Source organism: Penaeus vannamei, chromosome 34 (assembly GCF_042767895.1).
Source record: "Penaeus vannamei isolate JL-2024 chromosome 34, ASM4276789v1, whole genome shotgun sequence".
Classification (NCBI taxonomy): domain Eukaryota; kingdom Metazoa; phylum Arthropoda; class Malacostraca; order Decapoda; family Penaeidae; genus Penaeus; species Penaeus vannamei.
Window position 1 is genome coordinate 16,731,548 of NC_091582.1, and position 12,500 is coordinate 16,744,047.

The 12,500-nt window shown below is 42.0% G+C and overlaps 2 protein-coding genes across 4 annotated transcripts in view; both read left to right on the forward strand.

Annotated features, from left to right (window-relative positions):
• The window catches only part of LOC113821849 (NADH dehydrogenase [ubiquinone] 1 beta subcomplex subunit 2, mitochondrial), a 4,812-nt gene extending 2,861 nt beyond the window's left edge, over window positions 1–1,951 (forward strand). Inside the window, exons 2-3 of the mRNA XM_027374376.2 lie at window positions 861–984; window positions 1,785–1,951. Coding sequence (XP_027230177.1) covers window positions 861–984; window positions 1,785–1,859 — 199 coding nt within the window. The 3' untranslated portion in view covers window positions 1,860–1,951. The remainder of the gene's footprint in view (window positions 1–860; window positions 985–1,784) is intronic.
• LOC138859292 (peroxisomal sarcosine oxidase-like) overlaps window positions 1–12,500 on the forward strand; it is a 345,118-nt gene that overhangs the window by 331,208 nt on the left and 1,410 nt on the right. The window contains exons 1-8 of one of the 3 annotated variants that reach the window (XM_070113746.1): window positions 7,080–7,156; window positions 7,644–7,741; window positions 9,249–9,400; window positions 9,731–9,853; window positions 10,619–10,703; window positions 10,992–11,176; window positions 11,388–11,514; window positions 11,937–12,086. In XM_070113746.1, the coding sequence (XP_069969847.1) occupies window positions 7,138–7,156; window positions 7,644–7,741; window positions 9,249–9,400; window positions 9,731–9,853; window positions 10,619–10,703; window positions 10,992–11,176; window positions 11,388–11,514; window positions 11,937–12,086 (939 nt within the window). In that variant the 5' untranslated portion in view covers window positions 7,080–7,137. Of the gene's footprint in view, window positions 1–7,079; window positions 7,157–7,643; window positions 7,742–9,248; window positions 9,401–9,730; window positions 9,854–10,618; window positions 10,704–10,991; window positions 11,177–11,387; window positions 11,515–11,936; window positions 12,087–12,500 lie in introns of those variants that run through there. The other 2 variants (XM_070113747.1, XM_070113748.1) reach the window with 2 other exon arrangements.

Here is a 12,500-nt window from a genome sequence, read left to right on the forward strand (position 1 = left end):
TTGACCTCTGTGGTATTTATATAATCTATAGCCAGCGGACTTTGCTCCCTGGACCTCCGTGATACTTCAAAAATACATCTTAGCCATAAACTCCACCAGTTTTAACCATATATTTCAGACCCCATGGTTGTTACACAATATGGCTAGGATATATTTTGATATGCCCAGGACATATTCTAATTAAATGAGGTGGACAAAGTTGTTGCTGCATGTAATTTGGATTTCCTTGGCATTTTGGTTCACTTTAAGTTGTAAGTGGATGGCAACTAAAAACAAAACTAACAAACTCTTTAGAAGTCTGGCTAGAGCTATTGCCCTGATCATCAGCCTTTTTCAATTTGAAGCTTTATCCCTTTTGGAAGAATTGAAGAAAATTGTAGCATCATGAAATGGTTTTGCATTGTTTGAAGTAATTACAGTGCATGAAAATGTTATTTGTTGGTTTGCACCTTTGTCAAGTTTTTTCTTTGGAACTTAATTCAGGTGTGGAGAATATTGCATATACATGAAATGGATTTAATGATAGTTGTTGGGTAGAAAAGTCATGTATTTAATTTAATGTAAAAGCCCCAAGGTCTGTCTTGTAGTTAGTGGCAGTAGTCAAAATACAATTATGATGAAATAGAAATATATGCATAAGAAACTCCTACATATGATTATTTTCAAAACAAAGTATTTGGGATATGGTTCATGCCAGGAAATGCAAAAGTTATGTCTTGACGTTCCTAGAAGATTATATTTTGACGATGATCAGGGTTCTTATTTTTTGTGTATATTTTAGGATCAAGGAAGTCAGCGTGTAAATAGATCTTTTTAAACCGGTGCAAATGTTTGATGGTAATGACGATCTTATCTTACAGATGGGCATATCGTGCTTCACCAGCCAAACCAAGCAAATTTACGTTATATAAGGCAGAAATGGTCGGCGCGGTTATGTGGTGGTGGATCTTGTACCATCTTATGACTGAGCCAGAGCACATTACTGTAAGTTCTTATGTAAATTTTATATTAAGTCACAATATCCATATTGTATGTGTGTGTGTGTGTGTGTATGCGTATGCATATGCATGTGCACATGCATGAGTGTGTGTATGTTTGTGTGTATGTTTGTGTGTATGTGTGTATGTATGTATGTGTATGTACATGTGTGTATGTGTATGTACATATGTGTGTATGTGTATGTATGTATGTATGTATGTGTGTATGTATATATGTATGTATGTATGTATGTATGTATGTGTGTGTGTGTGTGTGTGTGTGTCTACACATACATATATATATCACACACACACACACACACACACACACACACACACACACACACACACACACACACACACACACACACACACACACACACACACACACACATATACATTTTCATACATACACATATATATACACATTTATGTATACTTAAATATATGTATGTGTATATATAATAGTAATGACAGCAATAATGATATATGACTTATAATGTTGCTAATGATATTGATGATAATGAAAATGATAATAGATTTAGTAAAAATGTTAATATTAATGAAACTGTTAATAATGATGATGATGATATTATGAGGATCATAGTATTGAAATTAGTAATGATAATAATAGTAACAGCGATGATAATGATGATGATAATAACAATAATCTTAATGATAATGATGATGGTAATAACAATAATCTTAATGATAATGATGATAGTAATAATGATAATATTAACAATAAGAGATGGAAAAATGTAAAATTGTTGAAAGAATTTTATATGGAAACTTTTATCATTGCAGGGTGAATTTCCTTATCCAGATCCTTCGAAGTGGTCAAACGAAGAGCTCGGAATCCCTGCTGATGACGAGGATTAAGAATTATTTATAAGGTTGTCACTTTCACCGAAGTATAGCTAATGACACAGAGATCTTTTGTGAAAATGTAAATATATATATTATGTAATTTTTGGCCTTGTTTCATTATTTTTTTCCTGTAATGTTAAAAGCCAAGGGATTTTTTTTTATGCTAACTTATGTTATGTTAATTTGGAGCCATTAGGACTTTTTGGGGGGATATGGAAATTGGTTAAGGTGCTCGACATTAGATAATTCTTTACACCTCGGTATGGGTGATTCAGATGTTTGTTGCAAAACCTGTGCAGCCAATTTATGCCTTTTGTTTAAATTGTTATGTAGGTAATGTAACAATCTGTAGGGTTTTCTATAAAGCGTGAAAAAAGAATAATGTTTTGTTTTGGCAAGAAGGCATGTTTATGGACATGGCATTTGGTCAGACCTCAAGAAGTATTATTCAAAAGATAATCCTGAATCAAAGTGCCCATGTTCGCCCCTTGGTACTGTGTTTTTAATGGTAAATAGAATGGGAGCTCCACATTCCATTGCAGCTATAATGTGTAGCCCAATAGGGCTTTACAAGGCTTTACAGAGACCTGGGTTTGGGGCTGTAATAGGAGTAATTTATAGATTTTATAAAGAGCAGACACCACTGTAGTCGGTGCTTGGTCAGCAGGGTGAGGAGAAGCTGGAGAGCTAGGATGGCACGTAAAGCAGGGTTCAATGTCAACTGTGGTATTGTACGGAAGAATACTTATTTCACATTATTTTGAAAGGAAATATGCTGAATACTGACAATATCCTCCTATTCCAACAATGTCTCAGTGGCAAACCTATTCCTACGCAACCTCACTCCAGCCTGCATCTCCCCAGCTGATTGCCCTGTCTATGACCAGCTTGTTTGCCTCATTAACTATAATGAAGTATCAGTATAATGCTACACTACCCCCCAGAAGCTGACTAGTCTTTCACCAATATTGCCATAATTACCTTCCATGGACATGACCTCCCCCATGAATTTTATATTAGAGGAGAGTCTTGTCCTGTCCAACCATACCAACCCCTTCTCCATCAATGTCACCTGGCCATGATGGTTCAAATTCCCCCAAACAGGCATGTATGTGTGACAATTTTGGTGGCTCCCATAATGTATTTTGTGGGGGCTTCAGTTTCGAGTGTGTGTTACCAGTCTTCAGATTCAAACTTGGCCACACTTTATGCGAGGCCAGGCAGTAAATACGCGGACAAGATTTTTCTCTTGCTCCTTACTTCTGTCCTTCGCTCTATTCTCCTTCTTCTCAAGATGTTTATACATCTCCCTCAGTTTATCTTCCTCTTCCTACTCCTTAATATCCCATTTTTATCTCCTCCCTCTCCCAGTCAACTTCTTCTGCCATTTGAAATCTAGACACTCCAGTCTCTACTTCCTCCTCACTCAACTCATCACATCAAGCTTAACGTTCCACTCAATTTTCTCCTACCACATCCTCTCCTACATCTAGGTCTTTCTCTGCCCCTCAAATGTCTGTGCCGATTTCTCCCCCTCATAGGAAAACTATTTGTTAGACCTCCCCAACCAGCTCCATTTCAGGAATTCTTGGGGACATCAAAATGCAATCATGACCCAAGATAACATGTCCTATACCCTTATCCATCCTCCAAACTCTTAGCTCTCATTTCTTCTACCCTCAAAGTGACTGCGGACATCCTCCTCCTCCTGTTCCCTCTACACCCCATCCTTTCACTCCCTTCCAACACACCCCATTGCACTCTACTTCATCTGCATTTCTCTCCCCTTTCTTTTCTGTTATCCTTTCTGTTCCCTCATGGATACATTTATGTAAGACTTCCTTTTGACACAGCTATACCCTGTCCTGGATCCTCCCACTTCTCACATTTCTAATGAAATTGCTCTTTGATCTAATTGCCCTTTGCCCCTTTGCTAATCCTTACCCTACCCCTTGGAAATCCCTGGAGAATCTCATACTTTTCCATCTAAGAACTTTGATCAAATCACCCTTTTGTTACTCTCTACCTTAATCCATTCACTTGCCCCCTCTTTACCCCTTTCAATACCATACTATCCCAAAACTGCAGTACGACTTTAGACGTGTAACACATTAAATCATTAATTAACCCCATCTTTACCTTTCTCACTACTACACCTTTCTGTAATGTGAAATGATCTTTGATATAGTCATTTGGTATAGTCATTTTACTTTGCAGCCATAAGCCATAAACCATTTTCTTATTAATAGCATTAATGGTCTGAATTATATTTTTAAACCTCAAAATATACCCCATCTACCTCCTCCTTTAACTATTATACTATTATACAATATGTGACCGTTGAAATATGGCATTTTAACTCTAACAAAGAATTTTAAAAACCCTCCCACCACAATACAATACCATAGTGCTATATGACCTTTAATGTCTAACACATTTATTTTCTTGTGTCATTATTACTTACCTCAAAATATTCAAGCAGTCAGCAAACATCTGACTGAGTATCTAAGAAAATTATGAAAAAAAAACACGTAAAAAGTAATTTACTGACTCTTTCCACCTCCTCAATATGCAATTTGTCTATCGGGAAGGTGCGACCATACACTTGATACCCTTTGAAGTTGATTCGTTAGCCAAGAGAAATATAACATCACATGGCAACTATCCCAGCATATATAAGCTGTGTGGGGGGGAGAAATATGAAATGTGTGTGTGTGAGCATATACACATAGGTATATATATATATACATGTACATATATGTATGTATGTATATACATGTACATATATGTATGTATGTATGTATATACATGTACATATATGTATGTATGTATGTATATACATGTACATATATGTATGTATACATATGTATATATAAGTATATATATGTATATATATGTGTATATATTATATATATATATATAAATATATATATATATATATATATATATATATATATATATATATATATGTGTGTGTGTGTGTGTGTGTGTCTGTGTATGTGTGTATATATATATATCTATATATATATATATATATATATATATATATATATATATATATATATATATATATATATATATATAATGTCTACTCATCCGTGCAGAGTTGGATGACAACATCGTTCCTAGTGCACTGATGCCCACATCCAACTCTGCACGCATTTCACTCCCCGTTGTCCGCCAATCAACTCGGATGAGTTGACCGAAGCGCACTTCATTTTCCGGCTGTGCAAATGGCGTCCGGAGTATCTGTCACTGTCGCCACTCCGGAATCGACGAACTTGTCTCCTGACTGCGCTGACATCAACTGCCTCGGCCCCGTAAACATTCAATTCAGTGACTTCTGACGCACGTCCATGACAGGGGTTGCTTCCTTAGACTGCCGTGCCATCGATATCTGCAATAGAGAGATAAGAAATTCAGGTTATGAGCGTGAAAGTTCAGTCATAATGTCATAAGCAATTTTCTCGGATCCCTTGGGTCCGAGTAAAGAGAAATAGGAGGCATTACTTTTGGAACGGCCCTCGAGTACATGTATGTAGACAGATAGATAGATAGATATAGATATAAGCATTGTAAGGGCCTGTTATGGGGACCTATTCAGTTGATACATGCTTACGACCTCGGTAGCGTAGTCCATGTCTCTAGGCTGAAAAGCCAGGAAGTCAATAGACGGACTGGTCTGGTAGTAGGAACCATGGACTCCGTCAACAAGAGTATTTGGAGGGGCCGGTACCTGTGTAGAAGGGCTAAGGTGCGTGTCTTCAAGGCTTTGATACAGCTAGTTTTGTTCTATGGAAGCGAAACATGGTCGCTGTCTTGTGCCTTGGAGTCGCGTCTCGATGCCTTTTGTAAGAAGTCCCTACACCATATCATGGGATACAGTCTCTCTATGTCTCCAACCGACGACTCCACCGTGAGACTGGCATGGGACCTGTTACCGTGATTCCCAGTGGGTGACCCTACCCATGAGGTGGTCTCTTCCCAAAATAATCCTGTGTGGAGGAGAGAAGGGAACAAACGAAAAAACAACAACAAAAACACGAAGGCATAAATGTAAATTTATTTACTTGCACATTGATTGATATACGCCAAGAATGGATAGGAATACAAGTAGAATGATAATGGTTACACAGTAATGATTTTAAAAACAGTGATATTGTATAGACAGATTTATGCCAAGAAGGAGGGAAAGTCATATATTACGCAGGGTTGGGTCTAAGTACATATACTTGTACTTAGAATTCAAATAAATATTACTTGTACTTGTACTTAGACGCAAATTACTTTAAAATATACCAAGTACGTTTAAGTGCAAGCAAATACATTGTATTTAATCGAAGTTTTATACAGTACATACTAGTTATAAAACATTACTAATCTAGAACAAGGATTAGTTTTATTATAGATATGAGGCATGTTTGGATAGCCCTTGACATTTGCAGCATATAAATTAGTTATTCATAAAACAAATGTTTTTATTTTGCAGTTTTGTGATAAAAACAGTGATGTGCTGAAGAATAAAAGTGACAATGTAGCCGTATATATATTATATATGTACATATACAAAAATTACTAATTTTCTGGTTTACGAATCGATGAAAGGGTTTATTTCATCACATAAATTACTCGTACTTCAGTGCATTGACATGTACTTACACAAATACAGAGTAAAGTAACTGTATTTGCTTTTGTAAAATATCCAGGTACTTGACCTTGGACTTATGTACAGTCACATCTGTTTGTACCCAATCCTGCAAATATATGTATCTTATATCCCAAGGTTAATCTCATTTATTATCCTTATACATTAACTTTTATCTCAGTCCATATTTGGAATATAAGACATGGCTCGCCTCTATTTCGCGAAAATTTACAGAACTTATGTCAGACATTGAATATTAGTGTCGGGATACAATGCATCAAATCTATCAATATAATGAAGTCATTTTCGTGAACCAAAGTTTAATTTAAGTCACTTTCGATTCCATACCATATAGTTCTGCGTTTTATGCAAAATAATACTGTATCAAAAAGCAAACTCGAACTTGGATAGCGAAAAAATAAACAAAAAACTCACACAAAACAAAAAACACATAAAAAACAGACAGATGGTGACTGTTAAGAAAAACAAAATACCTTTGGATGTTCCACACAGCGTCTGTGAAGATAAGCTTGAGAATATTTTATCAATGAAGATACGCAGATATGGAAGTCATCGTGCACTGGCAACATCATGCACGAACTATAGAGGCGCTACGTGCTTGGCATCAGTCGAGAACGAGACGAGATGGGGAAAGGTCACACAAGTTGGTTTCTCGTAATTGTTGTCTGTTATGGGAAAATTTATTGTGATTAGATGAAGTTAGATTCGTTAGTTGTCGCAATTTTGTTATTCCCATCGCTTTTTATTTAAACGTACGAGGAGAGTTATATTAGAGAGATCACCATGACAGCGCGAGATACCTACATGTTCGAATCCTATTTCAGAATCAATATAGAATTAGCAATCCTGTTTCAAATCCTGTGCCTAATCCTGTTTCAGATTCTGCATCTCTTTCAGATCCTGTGTCTAATCTTCTTTAAGATTCGGTATCCAATCCTGTTTCAAATCCTGCGTCTAATCCTGTTTCAAATCCTGCGTCTAATCCTGTTTCAAATCCTGCGTCTAATCCTGTTTCAAATCCTGCGTCTAATCCTCTTTCAGATTCGGTATCCAATCCTGTTTCAAATCCTGTCTAATCCTCTCAGATTCGGTAGCCAATCCCGTTTCAAATCCTGTCTAATCCGTTTCAGACTCCTTCGACGTGGCTGTGATCGGGGGCGGGATCATGGGCAGCTGCACCGCCTACAGCCTGGCCAAGGCGGGCAAGTCTACCGTGCTGATTGACAAGGTAAACACAGCTGATCTGGCTGGGTCGGAGGGGGGAGGAGGCGAGGCTGTTGCTGTCTTTCGCTTTGTATTCTGTCTGTCTTGCTTGGTGGCTTTGTTTCTCTGTATCTGTCCATTTATTTCTCTGTTTCTCTCTGTCTTTGTCTTTCTCTCTGTCTCTGTCTGTCTGTCTGTCTGTCTCTGACTCACTCTCTCTCTCTCTCTCTCTCTCTCTCTCTCTCTCTCTCTCTCTCTCTCTCTCTCTCTCTCTCTCTCTCTCTTTCTCTCTCTCTCTCTCTCTCTCTCTCTCTCTCTCTCTCTCTCTCTCTCTCTCTCTCTCTCTCTCTCTCTCTCTCTCTCATACACACACACACGCCGTCTCCCACTCCCTCCCCCTCCCCTCCCCCCCCCCACCCCTATCTCTCTCTCTCTCTCTCTCTCTCTCTCTCTCTCTCTCTCACACACACACACACACACACACACACACACACACACACACACACACACACACACACACACACACACACACACACACACACACACACACACACACACACACAACTCACACACACACACACACACACACACAACCACACATGCATACACACCTCCCTCCCTCCCTCCCCTCCCCCCCCCCCCCCCCCCCCCCTCTCTCTCTCCCTCTCTCTCTCTATATATATATATATATATATATATATATATATATATATATATATATCACTCTCTCCTCCCCCCTCTCGCTCTCTCCTTTTTCTCAATCTCTTATGGGAAGTATGCCACCGATAAACATCATGAAGAAAAAAAGGAAAAAGAGAGAGAGAGAAGGGGGGAAGAGAAATAGGAAGGGACAATATAGAAAGACAGAGGCAGAGAGAAATAAGGGAAAGAAAGACAGAGGCAGAGAGAAATAAGGGAAAGAAAGACAGAGAGAAAGGGCCATTAAAGTTCCCCAAGTCATCAGTCAACCCTCGTATAGATAAAGTTAATTGATTCAAACAAAACTGCACATCATCTCGATCCCAATTCTGTTATCACCTCAAGTGGAAATGCCTCATCTGAACCCAGCGCTTGCAATGACCTTGATAGCAGCTTTTACAAACACTTCACCTTCTCTCTTTCACCCTCCCTCTCTCTTTCTTTTTGCCCTTTTGTCTCTCTCTCTCCCTCCCTCTCACTTTCTCTTTGCCTCTCTCTCTCTCTCTCTCTCTCTCTCTCTCTCTCTCTCTCTCTCTCTCTCTCTATTTGCCTTTTTGTCTCTCTCTCTCTCTCTCTCTCTCTCTCTCTCTCTCTCTCTCTCTCTCTCTCTCTCTCTCTCTCTCTCTCTCTCTCTCTCTCTCTCTCTTTTTAATAATCTAAATAATGATTTATATAATCAATCAATCACAAACATTTTATTCATTTGGCTGAATAGCTGCGTTTGTGTATGAGTGTATGCATGTACATGCATGCGTACGCGTGTAAACCACATTCTGCCAAGCACTATCCCCTCAGAGCGCCCTAACCCCCTTCCCTCCCCCTGCCGCCCCCAGTCCGCGCTGCCCAGCCCCCGGGGGAGCAGCGCCGGCCTCAGCAGGATCACGCGCAGGGCCAACTTCGGGATTCCTGAACTCACGCCCATCATGGACGACTCCTTCCGGCTGTGGGAGGAGATCTCCGAGAAGGCCCACGAGGAGCTGATAAGGCAAGCGAGGTCTTGGTTCCTTCGTGGCGGCTGTCCTTGGAGGAGGGACCTTTTCTCCTGCTCTCTCCTCCTCCTCCTCCTCCTCTCAGATGTCGTTCCTTAATCCCCTGTTCTAATAGACTGTATATGATACACCGCTTGCCATACACACTTTCAATGCGCAACTCACATTAAATCCCTTCGGTGGAATCCTCACTCTGCCCCCCCTCCCCTGCTATGAGGACTCCCCCCTCCCCCCTGCCATGAGGACTCACCCCCTCCCCCCTGCCATGAGGACTCACCCCCTCCCCCCTGCCAAGAGGACTCACCCCCTCCCCACTCCTCCCCCAGGCCAGCCCCCATGCTGGTGGTGGGGAAGGACCGCCAGCGGCTGGACAAGATGGCGGCGTCCGTGGAGGCGACGGGATACGCGCCGGTCTGGCTCTCCATCCAGCAGACCAACGCCAAGTACAGGTGAGTGAGGCTGAGGCGGACCGAAGCCCAAAGGGTCCCTGGCTGCCAAACGGGCGCCCGGGAATCCCCCTTCAGCCTGAGGGTTTCCAGGACCTCAGTGCGGGGAAGGCTAGAGCAGTAGCAACTCCAGGAGGTGTCATGGCGTCTGATTCTATTTAAGGAAAAGAAAACTACATGGGGTTTATTTTGATGACGTCACAAACGTTACGGATGCTTGTGAATATGGTCGATCCTTTTAGTCTCTTCAATTAAAAAAAAAAAAAAAAAAAAAAAATGGAAAATAATGATTTTAATGGTTATATTTTCATTGAACGATCATCAAAACAGACGCCATGACACCTCCTCGAGTTGCTACTGATCTAGCCATTCCCGCCTCAGTGCCCGGAATGCCCTAGGATCTCCCGTGCCCGTTGACCTTCTTCCTCGGCGTAGGACCAGAGTGGGGAAGGAGAGGGCGACCCCGGATGGAATTCCTTGAACCCGAGAAGCGGGCTTGGCTTTGATGGACGTTGCTAGAATATTCCCAAAATTAAGCCTTGGTGCTGCTTCACGAACTTTATGCATCGTGAAGTATTTGAAGAGATAAACGTAGAGCATAAGATGACATATTATTCGCTTCTCTGTTTATCCAGGTTTTATGAGGTCTGTTACACGCTCTGGAAAACAAAACCAGAATCAACTGAACTAGGAATCATTAAACTAAAAGCTGGAATAGATATAGAGATACTGTGATACGTGTTTCAAAGAGACAGACGACCCTTTCAGATCCAAGTTCACCGACGACTACTACGCCTTCGAGGACCCGACGGCCGGCGTCCTGAGGTCGGACAGGTGCCTGCTGGCGGTCCAGGTGAGAGGCTGTCGGAGTATCAGTCGCGGGGATTTCCATGGCTGAAGAGTCGCTATGGAGACCCTCGATTTAATCTTTGTGGGAATACATTGTCCTAAAATGTGAAGGACTCGTCTCAGCGATAGAGAGAGAGGGAGAGAGAGAGAGAGAGAGAGAGAGAGAGAGAGAGAGAGAGAGAGAGAGAGAGAGAGAGAGAGAGAGAGAAAGAAAGAGAGAGAGAGAGAGAGAGAAAGAGAGAGAGAGAGATGGCCGACCAGCACTGAGCTCGGCCCCGCCCTCTCCCCGCAGAAGCTGTTCCGCGACGAGGGCGGCCACGTGCTCGACGGGTGGCCTGTGGTGAGCGTGGAGCCCGGGGAGCCATGGACCAAGATCTCCGGGCCCAGGGGCGTCGTCAGGGCCCGCTGGCTGGTGCTGTGCCCGGGGCCCTGGGCGAGCCACGTCCTCCAGCACCTCGGCCTCTACTTGCCTCTCAGGTTCCGCTCCGACTCGCTTTTCCTCCAATGCTATGCAATCGCCCACGCTTTATTAAGGACAGATGTATACATGCTGGTATACATACATATATATCTATTTATACGTATACTACTTCTTTTTGCCCCTTTCTTGCGCTCTTTCCCCTTCTGTTCTGAATTTCACAACTTCTCCCTCGACGACCCCCTCTCACGAGCTCCCTCACCCCCTCAGGTCAGTAAGGACGACCTCGCTCTACTGCCGCAACGAGCAGTTCCCTTTCTCGAGCTTCGTGGACTGCTCCGTCGAGAACAACTACTTCTATGCTCTTCCTGCCATGGAACACCCGGGCCATATCAAGGTAGGGATGTGTGAGGTGAATCTGTTGTTGTCTATTTTCACTTTATTTGTATATTCATGTATTTTTATGATCTTAGTAGAAGTGGAGATACATTTAGGGAATGGCTGAATACACAGTTAAATGACATCGTTGTTTTTAAGCTAATTATCATGAAAAACATTATCAGTTATCAAATGACTATCATGACCAACCTGTCAAATGTATCTGCACACTTGTCTGTGTTGCAAAGTCTATATTTCTTTATATTCCTTCACTGACACTGGATGCATAGAAGCCTAAGCCCATCCGGCACCTAATTTAGCTCAAGTTGACAGACGATTGAATTAATCCATCCCTTTCTCTCCTCTCCTTCGTCCGTTTCATCTTCCTTTCCCTATCCCCAACCATCTGCCCATCCCCCCCTCCCCCCTCCCTCTCCGCAGGTGGGCCTCCATGACGGCGTGGAGATGGACCCGAACCAGAGCCAAGAAGTCGACATCTCGGAATTGAGGCAAAAGTCGCTCACTTACTTCAAGAATTACTTCCCGGACTTGGCGGAGCAGTTCGCCTTCGAGCAGCTGTGCTACTACACGGTGAGTCAAGGGGAGGAGGGGGGGCTAAAGGGGGAGAAAGAGGGAGAGGGAGGAGGGAGGGAGGTGGAGAGATAATGGAAGAGAGAAGGGGGGAGATGGAGGGAGAGAGGTGGAGAGAGAAAGGGAAAGAGAGAGGGAGAGGGAAGAGGAAGAGAGGTGGAAAGAGAAAGGGAAAAAGAGAGAGAGAGTTGGAGGAGGGAGGGAGGTGGAGAGATAAAGGGAAAGAGAGAAAAGGAGAAGAAGGAGGAAAAGAAATGTAGAGCTAAAGGGAAAGAGAAAGAAGAAGAGGTTAGGAGCTCAAGGGAAAGAGAGGGAGAGGGAGGAGGGAGAGAGTTGGAGAAATAAAGGGAAAGAGAGAAGGGGAAGAGAAAGAGGGAGAGAGGTGGAGAGATAAAGGGGAAGAGGGAAAGAGAC